Genomic DNA, 16,315 nt, shown 5'->3' with positions numbered 1-16,315 from the left:
ATTCTATAGCTCTGATGACGGTTCTCAAACACAAATAATCTCTAACCAGCCTAACAATATAAATCTGAAACTTTGTCTCTGACTTTTTCTAAATTTTAGAAATTTTAACTAAACGAGAGCAGACGACACTTGTCCAATATTCTTCTACTCAAGTAATCAGCATGCTTACGATAACAAAATATCGATAGAAATTAGAAATGATAAAAAATCCCTCAAAATCCAAACCGCTCAAAAACGACGAGGAAATAAGTTGAGGCAATAAGTTTTAATTGAAATCTAATACCATTTCAGGTTTGGTAGCTATATAATTTCCCGGTAAGAAACCCCACCCCCACCCCAAAAAATCGATCCCTTTGTCCTAAATCTAAAACGCAAAAACGAAAAAAGCGGTTTAATAATCGCCAGCGCTCAACATCCGCTGAAAGCTGAACGGATCGCGATTATTTTCAAATCAAATTGTTTGTCTCAACAAATTTGATGAAGCCCACCCTGGACGAACAAGATAAAAAAAAATTTGCATTTCGTTTTTTGTGGTTTGGTTTTTTTAATTTGATTGGTGATGGGAGGCTGGGAAGGCGGATTTTTAAAAATATCGATTTCTTGGTGTGGTTAATTAGCATATTTGTGTCGTCTGCTTTCCTTTTGTTTCACAGTTTCGAAAAAGCAAAAAGGGGCCATAAGTTTCAGATATTTTCTATCATAGAAAACTGAACGGGTCACCGGTTTGATGGAAACGTGTACGTGGCTGCAAGAGAAATAGCAAAACAAAATTATATAAAATATAATCGTCGTGTTAACTTTTAGTGTCGTGACTCATTCTCCCATGCTCTCCACTCCATGCTGTTTCTCAGGTAAATAAAATTAATGTTCCAAATTTGTGAAATGTTGATGTACCTGACTACAGTGACTAGCATTTATCATGCATGCTCGTTGTCGATGCATTGGCAAAGTTTGTTTGCTATTTGTAATAACCTTTACTTAAGATTTCAGGCCTGAAGCCAGCCATCGAAAACACAAGATGTGCAAGTTTTGATACTGACCTGTCATCACCAACAATCTCAGCATCATCAACTGGGTAATGATTTTTGTTACTATTATTAACCTGTGACCTGCTGTATATTATTAATGGTGCCTGAAACTTGCATAAAAGAGTATCACACGTAAACCTTGAGTAATCCTGTTTATTATTAACAACAAGGAGTTACCCACTGTCTGTCTTCTTTCCAACTTTTCCTTACTTCTTATTATCTGCAATATTTTTCTCGTAACTCATTTTTTATATTTTGTTTAGATAAACAGCTCCTAGTTTAATTGGAAAAACTCTGTCCTCGTGTACACTCTTGTTCACGATGACACCCTTTCCTTTCCTGCCTGGCGTCAACTTTACTGAGGATGGAGTACTTGCGGATGCCTGACTGTAAATTTCCCCGACTTAAAGGTAGGACAATTGTCTCTCTATTCTTCCTTTTTTTGACTATTTGGTGGCGTTGGTTATAAAACGTTATTACGGAGTACGATATTTCCTGAGCTAGATGGTGGACTGCTTATTAGAAGTTTTCTCTTGCTGTTTTTGTTATTTCAATCAGGGTTAAAAATAACTCATTTGCAGAGCGGCTGCACATCAGGCTTGTTTCTTTTCACCTCACCTCACCACTTTATCTGCGGGAAAACAATCAAATTCAAAAAATTTTTAATTTTAAACTCTTCAAACAATGTGCAAAATCTAGAAAATTGTACAGTATGTCCAAGAGGGACCTGCCGCCACAGGCCACACTGTCACCTCCTCGTTCCGTATGGCTCACGCTGCCAGAAAATTCTATTTTCCCCAACTCTATTAATTTCCGCGCATTTAATTTTTCGGTTATATCAATGCGCTCTTAATAATAGCCAAACAGTTCGTTACCAAGCGAAATGACGGACAGCTGATAATATGCGATCGTATGCGATTTGATTTGCCGCTCTTTTTTGTGTTGCTACTCTGGGTTGATTACCTGCTGTAATAACGTAATAACAAAGAAAATTCCAAATATTAAAAAAAAAACCTATAGCAGCCACACCTCTAACCGCCTCTAGCAATCATTTCCTGACTCGGTGACCTTAAACTTATAGCCCAGCTGTTCGTGAGTAGATCATATGACTTGATATACTTTCAGTCGCACAAATATTATGTAAACGCATAGTAGTGCCTTTAGCTTACAACCGATTTCAAATCAAACTCGATTGACCTTGACAAAGAACCATCCGCAGGATTCATGACGCAATATCGCCCTTATTGAACTCATTCGTACAAATAAACCCAACACGTAAGAATGGCTCATTTTGGGTGTGAAGATTTGAATAATAAAACAGTTCGATCCGAAATATTATTTGGATTGCGCAAAGTTGAAGTGGGTCTGTTGATTGCGGTCGTGACCAGGATTATTGGCTGCGTGTTGTTTGCCGGCTGCCTGGTCTATTTATACATGCCACGGGAAAGACCTTCAAACCGTTGCCGATCTCGGAAGCGATAAAAATATGGCGTCCCAAGGAAAGTGAGTCCTTTTATATTTGATTCAAAACCCCGCCCTTTTATGCATAATTGAGCGACGCTGTATCTATATTCTTCGTGAGAATAATTTCCATAGAGCTCACGAGAGAATCATAACAAAGGACCGAATAGACAGGTTGTTGTGTACGACATAATTGGACTTTTGGGATATAGGAAAAGTGGTTTATATGTGGTCTACTACCTTGTTATTATTAGCCCCATAAGTTCCAATGTACCAACTTACGGTTGGCACTTAATGAAACATGCAGTCATAGGTACCCAGGTATTATGGGGACTTGCCGTTGGCAAAGTCAGCGCCCAGCCATATCTGATGATACCGTGATAGGGTAATTTATTTGCTCAGGGCCTTGTTATTTCTCCGGCTGGTCAAATCTTGAAACCGGTCAGGTGCGGTATATCTACTACTAGCTCGGTCGACCGAATGGGATGTATAGGCGAATTGAAAGAGGAGGCAACACGACGGATAAAAAAGGGTGGTCCAATAGTTTTGACGTGTATCTTCAATTGCAAATGAAAGTATACCGAAAGGAGGGCTCCTAGTCTGGTTGATTCGGGCGTTGGACATCGACGAGGAAGCTTCTCCCCCGCAGCCAGGAAGCTTCTGTGCACATATTTTACATTCAGATTTATCGTTTTGCCATTGTTCAACGATAACGTGAAGAGTGAAACGTCGCTTCTATACCGACGGCAGGACAAAACTTTCCAAGAATTTTCTTTTGAACGGACACGACCTTCTCTTTTGTTCAATTTTCAGGAATGTTGGCTGTATTCTCGGTAATATTTTAGAGCGTGTTGCATACATACCTAGCGCGTTCAAGTCTCCTACAGCAAACTCGATTTTGCATAGCTGATGGCGGTGAAAGTGTTTCTAAAAATTGATTTCCGCCTTTTGGTTGCCAATGCAGGTGTGCCCGTCAAGACCGAACGGGATCCTTGCCATTGTCGTCGTCTTTTTGGGACTATTGGCACCCACCAAATGTTTCCCCATTATCGGAGAGCCTTTCGTACCACCGGAATTCTTACCTACAACAGCCAGGGCGAATCCGGCCATTCCGGAAGCGATTCCGTACACCAGGATTCCTTACACTCCGTCAACAGCGGCCCCAAAAGAAAATGCTTATTCATCACCGTCGACTTATTCCTATACTTTGCAACCGGAATCGACAACAACGGCTTTATCATCAAAATCGGACAAAATCCAGTCGACAGTAGCAACTACAACAAGTACCGACGCTCCTGAATTGGCAGCCACATCCGCGATAACAACCAGTTCTATTATTCCGTCGGACGTAACAATTTCGCCACCGGTGAACGCGGGACAAGTTGACGACTCGGCGTTTGAACACTTTAGTTTGAAACCCCAACGTAAGTATATTTGATCTTGTTAATATTTAAAACGTAAATACGGATAGATTAAAAACTTGGTTAATTAACTTCAGTTAAGCAATCGAAAAATTCCGCGTATTTAGATAAGGGCGGGAGTGTGTGGGCGGCGTTCCAAGACAACTGGCGTAGAACTATCAAGGCTAAATTCCCAATTAATGTTCAACGTGAAATCAGTAGACGTGATTAATGAAAAAACGACTGTTTGAGTAGCTTTACTTACTCATTATCCTAACCGAAATTTTTTTGGCCAAGAATTCTTATACTGGAATGGATTTGTATACTATTCGCCAATTTGTTCCGGTTTCATTTTCAACTTAATAAGTTTGGTAGACATTTAATTTTCTAGACTATGCAAGGAATTCGTGAAGCGGCTTGTCGCGCTAATTATTCTGTTGTAGAGATTATTACGGTTTTAAAATTTGATCCTGATTAAACTGATAGACAAAACGAGTCAAAATATTTGGCTACTGGCTTGACCATCTTTGGAGACCCAGTCCTCAAATTCTTTGTCCTTATGTTTTACAACCGTGTGCGTTGCAATCGAATTCAGGAGATACAAAAGTCAGCGCTGGTTTTTGAATATTTAACGAAACACTTGCGCTTAAAGAGCTTGCAGCGCTTTTTGCTGAGAGTAAGCCATAAACTTGTTGGCCTGCGTCAATGACGGCCGTATGTGGTCAATTTTCGTTTCCCACAGTCTAGACAAATGCCAGAACGCTTTAAGATAAATTCATTTGAATAAGGAAGGCGTTGGCCAATCGACCGAACCGTCTCGAATACGCGTGACAATCAACTGTGCAATAATTATGTGAAATGTCGGTTACCAGTACGGAAGTGTTGGCATCCTCTGTCACTGGAGATTATTGGCCAAGATGCATGTACATAATTTCACTGAATATTAATGACGGGTTTCTCCGAAGCTCATTGAAATATTTTGCAGTTAAGGAAATGATACTCATTGAACTTGTTCTATTTTTCTTTTTTCCATAGAAGCCAAACCTTCGTGGACTCATAAAGGTAAGGGTGAATCATTTTTACCATTTTCTTTTATTTAAATAAACGACAATCTCTGCATCAAATCGACACATATGGATTGATTTCCCTTCAAAAAAGGAAACCCCAATTTTTGTTTTTTTAAAATGAATATTATAATAATTAACTCCTTTTGAATCAATTAAAATATTCATGCAAAGACTCCGTGGGTTGGCACAGCAAATTCCCAACGTGCGGTGGCAGTCAACAAAGTCCGATCGACATCCAGCCGAAATCGACCGTCCTGACAGCTTACCCGAAATTTACATTCCACAATTATGGAAACCTCATTAGCATGGAGTTGATCAACAACGGACATAGCGGTTAGTGTAACCCTCCCTCCCCTTAAAATAAAACCCCGTGACCGTGAAAAACATGGTGATCTAATTTGTTTAAATAATTTAGCCGTGTACAATTTACCGCCCGACTATCCCATGGAAGAAATGCCTCACATAACCGGCGGCGGTTTGGATGACACGTTCGCCTTCGTTCAGTTTCACCTGCACTGGGGAAGTGAATCGAGTAAAGGCAGCGAACATTTAATCAAATCAAAAGGGTAAATTTTTTAAAATTCCATTTCCAATCAAACAAGCCAATATTTTTAATTGTTTCTATTTAATTTAGTTATCCAGGGGAATTGCATTTGGTTCATTTCAACACCAAGTACGGATCGTTCGCCGAAGCCAGTCAACACTCTGACGGTGTGGCCGTCTTGGGTATTTTTCTCAAGGTGATATGATAATTGCCGTACAGGGCGTTTCTCGTTTTCTCTTTTGCTCTACGACCCGCACATAAAAAAAACGTCGTGAGACTCAGAAAAAAATAATAATAATTTCGTGATCGTGACATAAACGCTTCGATTGTATACACGCACTCAGGTGGGCCCGAGTGATAGCCAATCGTTTCAGCCTCTGGTGGAGCAACTGGGTGAAATCTCCAAGGATGGTGATGAAACGGTTTTGAGAAAACCGGTGGCGTTGAATGACATTTTACCCGGGCGGACTTCGTCGTTTTATCGGTACAGCGGCTCGTTGACTACGCCAAACTGTCAGCAAATCGTCATCTGGACCATTTTCGACAATCCGATTGAAATATCAGAAAAGCAGGTTCGAACTTTTATTAAAAATTTATTCCAATTTTCTGTTGATTGAAAACTGGTACACTTAATTCTTGGTCCTTGACTCAATGATTTTGTTCACGGCGTTTCGTCTGTAAGATTTTAAATTTTCTCGGAACTCCAAGGACATTGAAACATGTCAAACAACCCAAAATCGAATGCTTGGATTTACCGAGTGAAAGTATTTCGCTCAATTCTAAACGACATTCTTTTTTTGTTTTCAATTTTAGTTGGACAAATTCAGGTCCCTGCAAGGTGACGACGGATTCAATATGGTCAACAACTTCCGTCCGACATTGCCCGTGAACGGACGCACCGTCTTCTACCGATCGTTCACTGGCTGCGAAATCTCCCGATCCTGGCCCATCACCTCATCTCCGTTTTCAGAAGCTTACAAGTGGAGCAAGTGCTTGATGGGCTTCGCTTACAAGTCGATAGCCCCATCGTCGTTATAACATCATCTAAGGCTTCTCAAACGTCACTCAAAACATAACAATTGTGTCATCGCTAGCGAATGAAATCGATCCCGTCCAGCCAGTTCTCCTATTGCAGCCTCCTGTAATTTATGCCAACCCATCCAACTTGACAAAAATAATCTCAATCTCTCTTTTATTCTGTTATTTTCCTTCTTTGTCACCTTTGTCAATACCCGTGCGCTATACTGAACATATTATTTGGTGTGGTTGATTGTCTGCATGTAATTACCTTGCTGAAAATATATACACCTGTAACAAATGTAGACAAACCGTTTTTACGTGTCAACTTCAGTTTAGCGGGTGTAGCAGATAACACTCGCGCCTTTTTAGTGGTATGTTACATATGCCCTTGTTCACTTTTCATTTGGTTGCTAACACCGTATATGGCCAAGGTCGCCATGGAATCTACAGGGCAATTTCGGAGAACGGAAAAAACTCAATTGAGTCAAATCTCGCCCTTCGCCTCAATAAAAATTCCAAGTCGGCCAGGGTGTTGTTCCAGCAACTTGAGATTCTTGGATAATTCTATAGACCCGATAGAACCTGTTTTATTGACGGCGGAATCGCGTGCCAAACTGCTCCACTTGGCATCAAGAATTCTCATTTAAAAAAAAAAGAACTTTGAATGTATCAAACAATTTCTCGCTTCATTCCGCATAACATTTTGAGCTCGTGTCTTATCTACGCAGCAGCACCTTATCGTTAGACTGCGTTAATAATTGTTAATATTAGAGGGCGTTTCATAGAAAAGGAGGGACTCGATGGTAAAGATATAGAAGCATTCTAGAATTCCGAGTATAACAATCGAACTGAAATAGAAAAAAAGAAAAATATATAGGAAACGATAGAAACTGCAATTGAACCCCAAACAAAACAAATAACAAACAGGGCAACACCTTGACCATGAACATTTCTTCCACAAGCCTTGCAGGGACTAGGATTTGAAAGTGAAAAACAAAGGAGCTCGCAACCGGATCCAAATATATGACTCCATCTTTTTGCAATTCAATTGCTTCACGTTGTAATTATTATTTGCATTATAATGTGTTAACGACAACTGTCGCCCATCTTGAACTCTACACATCTATTGTCACATCCGAATCGTGATTGAAATAATTCTCTAATCACGCTGACTCTTGAAATTTCAATGCGTTACGAAATGTTCATATCGACGTTCAATCGCGCTTGACACGGATGTAAAAGCCTACGTGACTTTTCATTATCAAATTTTCGTTTCGCCTTGAGCGGCTCCCGCCGTAGTCACTTTGATGTGGGGCGCACGGATCAGCGGCCAAGTGCGACCGCCGACCACAGACACGTGGAGACTGGAATCGATTTCTTATTATTGTGTTCCATTCAATTGATTTTTAACAGCCGATTCTTTTCTGTTGAGAGAACACGGCGGGTTCGTGCAAATCTGCGGGAGACTATGTATATTCATGACGAGATTACTTGGCACATTTTCCAATCACAGCCTTAATATAGAATCAATTTGATGAATGTTAAATGTTTATTGTTTCACGGTTATATTCCAACTAATAAAAAAACGAAAAATGTATACTGGTTGGCGTATGTTTGCCTACGGGTCTTACTAAAACTAGATGTGTGGTGGCATGGGTGTTGGCCAGCAGCGCTATGTATTACAAAAGTGAGACATTTCCGGGTAAACGGAATGGAATGTGAACCTTATAGGAGAGCTAGAAAAGATATGCAAATGTGTACATAGCGCCACAAATATTTCAGCTGAAATTTTGTGCGCTTTGGAATTTAGGTATAAAAACTTGCAACACTGCATTAATCGAAGACGTGATTTCTACATTTTCAGGTGAGACTGGTTTTTACCGAGCAATTCAAGAGCGAGGACACAGCAATAAGATTGCCTTGGGTCGAAATTTATACGCCAACAACATTTTGGCTGACGTACGATTGGGTACGATCCATTTGTCTAGACTTGTCGTATAAATTACTCATAGATTGACGCTAGATTTCGAAAGCTACTTGATAGAAAATGGACTATGTAAAGCTTGTAACACAGAGCTGTATAACTTCTGATAGAACTTGTTGGAATGACTGGCAAAAATTTCCCATGGAAAATGGACTGGCGCTGGTTGTCAAAAGGAGAAATGTTCTATTAACGTCAAAGAGTTTTACACGTTTGATTTTATTTTTTTTAGACATAGTTAGACTTGTTTTTACCCTGCTCCGCGGTGTCGGTTTATACTTCGCCAACTTGAAAGTTAGCCGCACTAAAAATATCTCTTATACTTTCACGGATTGTTCTAAATTGGAGCTATTCGTTAGTATTCACCTTGTAACCGCTGCAGATACGGAAACATGTAGAATAGTGCGGCCACTAATGTTGAATACAGGCACTTCAAATTGGATTAAAATTAAGGAAATAATTTCGCTCGGACCTGGTACTAACTCCCTTTCACTTGTGGCATTCTTTTTTTAAATACTTGGTTTAGAGTTTTCCCTAGTCACGTTCGTAATCAAATGGTTATATAGACTATAGTATAGATCATGTTTTTTTATCGCTTCGTACATAATAAACCTCGTTCATTATAGGGAAACCAAAACCTGTCCAATTTCCTAAGTTGAACTTTTACTCCGACGAGTTTTTACTGTCAAAGAAAAGAAGAATTAAAAATCGCAAAATACTACGTTCGGATTTAACGGGGGTTACGCAAAAAAATCTATTATTTTGCACGATGAATGCGATTAAATGATGACCTGATTCGAATGGGAAAAATGACATTCTAATCACTGTAAAAAATTTTTACGTGGGCGAATTGAGCAATTCGCAATTTTTCTCGTATACTATTAAGCTTGTTATTATGTTATCTGTTTTTATCAAAATTGATTTATTTGCGGTTCCGAAGAATAAAAAAAAATCCAATGCGATTATAATTGTAAATTGTGCTTTTCCTAAATTAATTCCATTTTGAGAAAACCCGATTTTCTGAATTTATTCAGCCAGCGCGTTTTACATTGAATTTGCTCCACATTTTCCAAGAATTTGTTTGTTTTTTAACTAAGCGGAGATAGTATACACAAGTCAGGGTTACATTCGAACCAGTTGATTTATGGTGATCGAATGCCATTACAGTCGCAAGTATCATTACGTTCACTGCCATCACGGTTCGTTGACTTGCTTGGCAGCGTTCGGATCCCAAACATCAATAACACCAGTGTGTCCTTATCCCATATAGCAAAGTATTATATTTTTTTATCGAGCTGTTTAGCTAAAGGGTGTAACCTGTTAACCGCACTGGAAGAATCACTTATAGTTTCAAGGTGAAATCAATAGGAAAAAAAATTAAAATATACGATCCGTAATACATAAATCAGAACAGATCGCAGCACCGCTCCACTTGTTATATCGAAAACCCATTTCCAAGAAGGTTATATCTTTCCTTATTGGTATACTTTATAAGGACTTAAGCTATACCATTCCTTATTTAATTAACGATTTTTCTACAGTTTCACGACAGCTGTATAACTCTTTCTTTCTGAATGTGCCGCATTGATCTCGACGTGGGAGTTGGTTTTCCCAAACTGGGCGTGGTTATGGAAACCAGCAACCTTTCTTTAAAAGCTTTTAATAATAGAAACAACGTTTTAGAAGCTTTTAAACAGCTTTTAGCACCTGCTAATTCCTATGAAATGTTCTTTCTTATTAGTTGTTGTATAACAACAGCCATTAAAAAAGACATAACACGCATTAGATGGCGAACTGATTCCCGTGTTTTCTGTCATCTTACGTCACATATGTTCTCTACTAAAGGAAAAAGCGTCAACATTTTTATCCTTTAGTACAGAAGGCAAGATGGTAACAGTTGGTAACTATAGATGAGAGCCTATCCAAATTTAACCTATACAGCTTCTTTCTATTTTTAATAAATTGAACAACGACGTTTGGACGACTCAACTACCTGTACAAACGTATGTGAAATTGTCATTTCTGAGAATAAAACAAATTTGGTGGCTGATGAAAAAGTCGAGTTAGAAGTGATACAGGCTTGACAAGCATCGTTGTTTACTTGGGACTGTGATACTTGGCTCAGAGAATTTGTAATTAAAGTTGAAATTTAAGTTGTGCCACTTATTAAAAAAAAGAAACCAAGGATACAAAAATATTTTCTTCTGTCTGAAGATACGAAATTTTTAATCGTGACGTAAATTAATTACTGGCGCCAATAATTCAAATATGGCCGAAAAGTTATTATTGCTTAAACACATAATATTGGCATTCCTCGTGTGCAGCAGCTTTTTGCAGATTGTCAACAACTCGCCCATCAGAAACGTGAAACCGACAAAGGGTAATAATAACAAGGTCACCACTACTTTGTCCCGAGCTGCGCAATAATAACAAGCTGCCTGTCTTGATTATTCGACTAAAAAAACCACAGGTAAAAATCACCAAGCAGTCATCAACCCTAACATCATGGTCCGCACCCATGAAAATCCTTGGATTGAACATTGGGAAATTAAAAAAAAACGGGGTAACATGTCTTTTTTTATAAATGTGGTTGGCATTAAAGCTTTTTGTTTCAAGAACAATTTTCACTTTCACTTTGCGCTGCTTTTTTTTCCTTCATAAATTATTTAGCTATCTCATCCTGGAGTTACACAGGTATAGACTTATTTATCTCAAGCCTTAATATTAAAATTAATTAATTTTTTTTAATAGACCCAGAGGCTTGGCAACATTCATTTCCAACATGTGGCAGTAACCTTCAATCGCCAATCAACATTGAGACGGCCTCTTTGAGAGCCTACCCGAAATTTTACTTTGGAAATTACGGAAACATCGACCGGATGACTGTTACCAATAATGGACACACAGGTAAGAGGATACACGAATAAAATTATTATTGTTGTTTTATGTTTTTATATATTGTGGCTTGCGCAGTGTTGTTTAGCCTTCCCTCGAGCATTCCGGCAGAGTCTATACCCTTTATTACCGGCGGCGGATTATCAAATCGATACAATTTCGTTCAATTTCACTTTCACTGGGGAAATGATTCATCGCACGGCAGCGAGCATCGAATCAAATCTAAAAAGTGCACATTTAATTTAATTTTTTAAATTATTGTGGAAATTATGATTATTTTTAAATTATTTTTAAAGATATTCGGCTGAACTTCACTTGGTTCACTATAATACCAAATACGGATCGTTCTCCGAAGCGACGAAATATGATGACGGTCTAGCCGTTTTGGGTGTTCTCATTAAGGTTTGTTAATTTAGCTAATCTTCTTAATATTATTCGAGTTATTCTAAAACAAATGTCAAAGGTAGGGAAAAAGATTAATTCAGCATTCCGAGCTGTCGTTGATCAGTTGAATGAAGTTGACGAAGACGGTGACGAAACGACACTGGTAAATCTGATTTCATTTAAAGATTTATTACCGTCTCGAACCACCACATTCTTCCGCTATTCCGGTTCTTTTACAACGCCCGGATGTGAGGAAATTATTATCTGGACTGTTTTTGATGATTCCATCACTATCTCCGAGAGCCAGGTAGAGATTCCTTCATGTTTAAAGTATTTTTGTTTTAATACTATTATCCAAAAAAAAAAATTACAGCTATCGAAATTTAGACTTTTAAAAGGAAGAGATAGTTTAACTTTGGTAAATAATTACCGGCCCGTTCAGTCGTTGAGCGGACGCACCGTCACATATAGATCTCGTTCCGGATGTCATATTACGATAAACTGGTCTCATTCTTCCTCACCTATCGTCGACATCTATCAATATAGCACATGCGTATTTTCTTTTTATGCAAATTCTTTCCTAACCATTTTAGGTGTAAATTTATAACAGTGACGCATTATTTCATTTTTCTAAACTGCATAAATATTAATGAAGCTAAATAAATCGAAAATCTACTTGATTCATTGATTGTCGACCCGAAATTCTAAACTGCATAAATATTAATGAAGCTAAATAAATCGAAAATCTACTTGATTCATTGATTGTCGACCCGAAATGAACGAATTAAATAAAACTGGGACAACTTCACTAAATTGCGCATTTGCTCATTTGTTATTATTGTTTTTCGTTTTTCGACGCAGCGTTTGAAAGGTTTTTTTCTTATTTTACTCCAAAACTAATAATGTATGTTTTGATTTAGTAAAAAGTTATTGTAACAGCTTAATATTGATACAAAATGCATTTCCTTCTCTCCCACTAGCATCAACAATGGCTGCAAAGCACATTTTTGTGTTGGATAATGGAGGATTCAACATCAAAGCCGGTTTTGCAAATAATGCAGAACCCCGGTAAATATAACAAAGATTCATAATGTTTTCGTTTAGTATAAACCATATCCACCCTCAATAGTGTCATGCCAAATGCAGTAATGAAAGCAAAAAGTGAAAGAAGGAGGCCTTTCATCGGTGACCAGCTTGATGAATGTCGGGATGTTTCTGGTCTCTACTATATACTCCCTGTTCAAAAAGTATGCAACTTAATTACTTCACAATTTATAAAAATGAATTTACTATATCTTTTTAATTTAGGGCTATCTAATTAATTGGGACACTCAGAAAGATGTTTGGGATTACTTGATGGGAAAAGACTGCTTTAATGTTCACATCAATTCAACTTCACTTGTTTTGACTCAGCCATATCTAAATTTCCAGTCTATTCAGGAAGGAATATGTGAATATTGGTTTGAAGAAGTGGAGTGTGAATCTCTCCTGACAATTAACCGTGAGTTTTTGTCTCTGGTTAATTAATTTAATCTTTTCCTCATGGAATTTTAATGTTATTACAGCTGGAACTTTGAGTGCCTACAAATATGGAAAAGAGAACCCTTCTGAATTGTGCTGCTTGGTGGTAGACTGTGGTTACAGTTTCACACACTTAATCCCTTATGTACAAGGAAAGAAAATCACAGAATTTGTTCATAGGATTGAAATTGGCGGCAAGGTATTAACCAATCATCTGAAAGACATAATTTCCTATAGGTAACCTTCACACACAAGTTATAAATAAATAACAAGTTTTTAAAATAGTATGTTTTAATTGCCATTTACAGGCAATTGAACGTCATGGATGAAACGTACGTTATCAACCAGTTGAAAGAAGACACTTGCATTGTATCCACAGATTTTAATAGCGATATGGCGTTGTCTCAAAAGAGAGGAAAAGACAATCCGTTCGTTGTAGACTACATCCTTCCTGATTTTACAACCATTCGTAGAGGCTATGTGCGACCAAAGGACGAAGCAGGGTCCGGCGAACAGGTCTGAAATTTTTTGCTGATGCCAGACGTTTTTGTTCAAATGTTATAATACATTACACTTTTCGTCTTGCTAGGTTATCAGGATGAATAACGAACGTTTCGCTGTCCCAGAACTGTTGTTTCATCCATCTGACATTGGAATCCAGCAAATGGGAATATCCGAAGCCATTGTTCACGTGATTGAACAATTTCCTTCCGAAGTTCAAAGCCATTTGTACAAAAATATTTTGCTGATCGGCGGATCTTGTTCTTTGCTCAACTTCAAAGAAAGGGTTGAAAAAGATGTTAGGACGATGGCTCCGGCCGAGTGCGAAGTCCGTATCAACATGGCATCCAAGTAAAATACAATATTTTACCATTCATTTATTTGAATCGACATTAACCATCACCCAATATCTCATCTTTCAACTCCTTATAGTCCAGTCACAGATGCCTGGCGAGGAGGATGTAGCTTAACTAAAGATCCTCAATTTTCTTCTCAGTTGGTAACACGTCGAGAATATGAAGAACATGGATTTTCTTTATGTCTTCAACGTTTTGATGTATGAGTTTTTCAACAATAAAATGTATTTCTTTTTTTTCATCTTTTTTCGTCTTTTTTTCATGTTTATTTTATTTTTTTCAATTATTTTATTTTTTTTAAAGTTTTTGGTTTTTATTATTTAACTGTTGCAAAATATTACCACTAGGTTTGAAAAAGATGCCTCAGGCTCTTTCAACCCGGCTGACATTGCACAAATCAGTGTGAAAAACAGCTGAGTGGAAGAATGTGCTGGTGAAACTGCGTCACGGTATTTATTGAGACGTTTTATCTCAAAAGAGTGTTGCTATCGTGAGAGAATAAAATAGCGGTTGCTTGTAATCAAGTGTCTACTGCGGTTTTGAAAAATTCACAAAACATATATCCCACTCTACTTGAAAACGTTCCAGTGCTGGCAGCCTGGCACGTGTTGATTCTCGTCGAGTGAGCAGCTAGCCGGTAGGGAATATCTCGATAACAAGCAAACACATTTTTGGTAAGTTGAGAATCACGACTTTTTAGTAGTTCTTGTTTATACATGTCTTTTAGAATATTGAGAAAGTGTTTTTCGACAATTGTGTGGGATTTATTTCTGTTATGGGAAACATGTTGCTGGAAGCATGCTGAACTAGGTAGTAAATATTATTATTTGAACAAGTGTAAATCTAAGCCTAGGTTGAATGGGGTTCCACAAAAGCAGTAGTTATAAGTTGTCAACGCCTTAGCTTTTTGTTCGTTTCCTCGACGTATTTGATACATCAGCCACAGTCCATAAGGTTCATGTTTCTCCATTTTTTCCCAGAGTATTAAACCAGCTGCCGACCAACGGTTGACAAAAGGCATCATAAATTGTGTGTAACGGTTCCTTGGAAAAAGTATTAACTTTTTCGCTTTGCTAGTCAAATTCCTCAGACCAGTCGTCTCAGATCACAATGTGGAGCTTGTTATTCTTTTTTTCTTTTTGTTCCATCTGCTTTCTGTTTTGTAAACAGAAGCCAAACAAAAGTTTAGTAGAGGGTGGAGTCGTACACAATATCCGTATACTAATCTCGTGGGTATTAGTCTATAGCCTACTGCGGAGAGTATTACGTTTAGCGACCGATACAAAGTTTGAAGCCAAGCTTGTTACCCGAATATTGTTATTATAGGTCGGAACCGAGAATGGTGTTGACGGAGCAAGAGTTAGTCTTGGCTATAACCAAGTCTCAACGGGACAGAAGAATTCGTTCAGCTTTATTCACGCGCCGGAATACGGTCAATTTCAGTGAACAAGCCGCGTGCGATAGAGAAATTCAGCGCTATTTGTGTCTTAAAGGAACACTTGCGTACAGATTCAATTGTTGTATCGTCCACCAGCCGTGGAGATTCAATCAGGTAAAGAATATTGGTTTGATTGAGTAATTCATTTCAATGAACGATATTTGGTTTGTGCTTGCCAGATATCAGCACTGAACGATCACGGATGGGATGAGCTTGGTCCAACAAACGAAACACTTCACTCGATTTACCGCACCTTGCCTTTTTATCAGGAATCTATTGCATCAACGGTAATAGTTCTATACGATTTAAATTATTCTTTTCGGATCGTTTTGAATTCTTTGGGTTTTTGTTTTTAGACCAACTTTCGTGTCGGAGAGATAAATAACTTGAATAAGAAGACCAGTAGTGTAGGCAAGGATTCAAAGGCAAACAAAAATCTGGTAATCGACTATGATTCGGATCGCAAAGTTGACATGCCCAGCTGGGGTGCACGTCTTTTGAGCTGTATTTTCGCTTGAAATTCCCGAGCTCATCAATCTTATTTTTTCGTGCTGTTGTATTTTACAATGCGTCGTTTCCTCATTTGCGTTTGTTCCCTCATGTATTTACACACTTCGGTGTGTAGCGAAAATTGTTTGATTTCTAATACAGATATTCTTCTTGCGACAGTTTTTCGTCATCACTTGAAAAGTTTGTGCGGAAATCGGTTGTTAGATTTT

The 16,315-nt window shown here is 38.2% G+C and overlaps 4 protein-coding genes and 1 long non-coding RNA gene across 11 annotated transcripts; all 5 read left to right on the top strand.

The window, feature by feature from the left end:
• Positions 1 to 422: 422 nt before the first annotated feature.
• Positions 423 to 1,535, top strand: LOC124198127. Its single transcript, XR_006876483.1, has 3 exons — positions 423 to 851; positions 984 to 1,075; positions 1,292 to 1,535. It is a non-coding gene; the product is annotated as an uncharacterized LOC124198127 (long non-coding RNA).
• Positions 1,536 to 2,951: 1,416 nt separating this feature from the next.
• On the top strand, positions 2,952 to 6,824 carry LOC124198126 (carbonic anhydrase 2-like). 2 transcript variants are annotated; one of them, XM_046593810.1, is made up of 8 exons: positions 2,952 to 3,322; positions 3,454 to 3,913; positions 4,925 to 4,951; positions 5,128 to 5,289; positions 5,372 to 5,522; positions 5,591 to 5,696; positions 5,845 to 6,072; positions 6,314 to 6,824. In XM_046593810.1, the coding sequence occupies exons 1-8, from the start codon at positions 3,305 to 3,307 to the stop codon at positions 6,536 to 6,538; spliced, it is 1,377 nt and encodes a 458-aa protein (XP_046449766.1). In that variant the 5' UTR covers positions 2,952 to 3,304; the 3' UTR covers positions 6,539 to 6,824. The 2 variants fall into 2 exon arrangements, with proteins under 2 accessions (XP_046449766.1, XP_046449767.1); XM_046593811.1 differs by having other exon boundaries at positions 2,954 to 3,324; positions 3,462 to 3,913.
• Positions 6,825 to 9,081: 2,257 nt separating this feature from the next.
• On the top strand, positions 9,082 to 12,468 carry LOC124198123 (carbonic anhydrase 2-like). Of its 3 annotated transcripts, none has more exons than XM_046593804.1 (8): positions 9,082 to 10,881; positions 10,972 to 11,064; positions 11,172 to 11,195; positions 11,253 to 11,408; positions 11,475 to 11,625; positions 11,693 to 11,798; positions 11,966 to 12,087; positions 12,154 to 12,306. In XM_046593804.1, the coding sequence occupies exons 1-8, from the start codon at positions 10,770 to 10,772 to the stop codon at positions 12,173 to 12,175; spliced, it is 786 nt and encodes a 261-aa protein (XP_046449760.1). In that variant the 5' UTR covers positions 9,082 to 10,769; the 3' UTR covers positions 12,176 to 12,306. The 3 variants fall into 3 exon arrangements, with proteins under 3 accessions (XP_046449760.1, XP_046449759.1, XP_046449761.1); XM_046593803.1 differs by having other exon boundaries at positions 9,083 to 10,881; positions 11,860 to 12,087; positions 12,154 to 12,468; XM_046593805.1 differs by lacking the exon at positions 12,154 to 12,306 and having other exon boundaries at positions 9,084 to 10,881; positions 11,864 to 12,052.
• Positions 12,469 to 12,592: 124 nt separating this feature from the next.
• Positions 12,593 to 14,396, top strand: LOC124198121 (actin-related protein 6-like). Of its 3 annotated transcripts, none has more exons than XM_046593800.1 (8): positions 12,593 to 12,651; positions 12,761 to 12,848; positions 12,910 to 13,027; positions 13,089 to 13,281; positions 13,346 to 13,538; positions 13,610 to 13,817; positions 13,891 to 14,153; positions 14,235 to 14,396. In XM_046593800.1, the coding sequence occupies exons 2-8, from the start codon at positions 12,769 to 12,771 to the stop codon at positions 14,362 to 14,364; spliced, it is 1,185 nt and encodes a 394-aa protein (XP_046449756.1). In that variant the 5' UTR covers positions 12,593 to 12,651; positions 12,761 to 12,768; the 3' UTR covers positions 14,365 to 14,396. The 3 variants fall into 3 exon arrangements, with proteins under 3 accessions (XP_046449756.1, XP_046449757.1, XP_046449758.1); XM_046593801.1 differs by having other exon boundaries at positions 12,627 to 12,684; XM_046593802.1 differs by having other exon boundaries at positions 12,628 to 12,679.
• A 151-nt stretch (positions 14,397 to 14,547) lies between these two features.
• LOC124198125 lies at positions 14,548 to 16,264 on the top strand. 2 transcript variants are annotated; one of them, XM_046593808.1, is made up of 4 exons: positions 14,548 to 14,830; positions 15,484 to 15,710; positions 15,776 to 15,883; positions 15,953 to 16,264. In XM_046593808.1, exons 2-4 carry the CDS (start codon positions 15,498 to 15,500, stop codon positions 16,112 to 16,114), a joined length of 483 nt encoding a protein of 160 aa, XP_046449764.1. In that variant the 5' UTR covers positions 14,548 to 14,830; positions 15,484 to 15,497; the 3' UTR covers positions 16,115 to 16,264. The 2 variants fall into 2 exon arrangements, with proteins under 2 accessions (XP_046449764.1, XP_046449765.1); XM_046593809.1 differs by lacking the exon at positions 14,548 to 14,830 and adding an exon at positions 14,971 to 15,211 and having other exon boundaries at positions 15,485 to 15,710.
• The last annotated feature ends 51 nt before the right edge of the window (positions 16,265 to 16,315 follow it).

Source organism: Daphnia pulex, chromosome 7 (genome assembly GCF_021134715.1).
Source record: "Daphnia pulex isolate KAP4 chromosome 7, ASM2113471v1".
In the NCBI taxonomy this organism is placed as follows: domain Eukaryota; kingdom Metazoa; phylum Arthropoda; class Branchiopoda; order Diplostraca; family Daphniidae; genus Daphnia; species Daphnia pulex.
Note: the sequence above shows the minus strand (reverse complement) of the source record. Positions and strands in the feature narration are given on the sequence as shown.

Bases quoted from the DNA above. Each gene is read 5' to 3' on its own strand.
- LOC124198126 (XM_046593810.1), top strand. The intron at 5,697-5,844 runs GTGATATGATAA...ACACGCACTCAG, and splicing joins TCTTGGGTATTTTTCTCAAG to GTGGGCCCGAGTGATAGCCA. The intron at 6,073-6,313 runs GTTCGAACTTTT...TTTCAATTTTAG, and splicing joins TTGAAATATCAGAAAAGCAG to TTGGACAAATTCAGGTCCCT.
- LOC124198121 (XM_046593800.1), top strand. From the start codon at position 12,769: ATGGCTGCAAAGCACATTTTTGTGTTGGATAATGGAGGATTCAACATC. The intron at 13,282-13,345 runs GTGAGTTTTTGT...ATGTTATTACAG, and splicing joins ATCTCTCCTGACAATTAACC to CTGGAACTTTGAGTGCCTAC. The intron at 13,818-13,890 runs GTCTGAAATTTT...TCGTCTTGCTAG, and splicing joins AAGCAGGGTCCGGCGAACAG to GTTATCAGGATGAATAACGA.
- LOC124198123 (XM_046593803.1), top strand. From the start codon at position 10,770: ATGGCCGAAAAGTTATTATTGCTTAAACACATAATATTGGCATTCCTC. The intron at 11,065-11,171 runs GTAACATGTCTT...TAAATTATTTAG, and splicing joins GGAAATTAAAAAAAAACGGG to CTATCTCATCCTGGAGTTAC. The intron at 12,088-12,153 runs GTAGAGATTCCT...AAAAAATTACAG, and splicing joins TCACTATCTCCGAGAGCCAG to CTATCGAAATTTAGACTTTT.
- LOC124198125 (XM_046593808.1), top strand. From the start codon at position 15,498: ATGGTGTTGACGGAGCAAGAGTTAGTCTTGGCTATAACCAAGTCTCAA. The intron at 15,711-15,775 runs GTAAAGAATATT...TGTGCTTGCCAG, and splicing joins AGCCGTGGAGATTCAATCAG to ATATCAGCACTGAACGATCA. The intron at 15,884-15,952 runs GTAATAGTTCTA...TTTTGTTTTTAG, and splicing joins AGGAATCTATTGCATCAACG to ACCAACTTTCGTGTCGGAGA.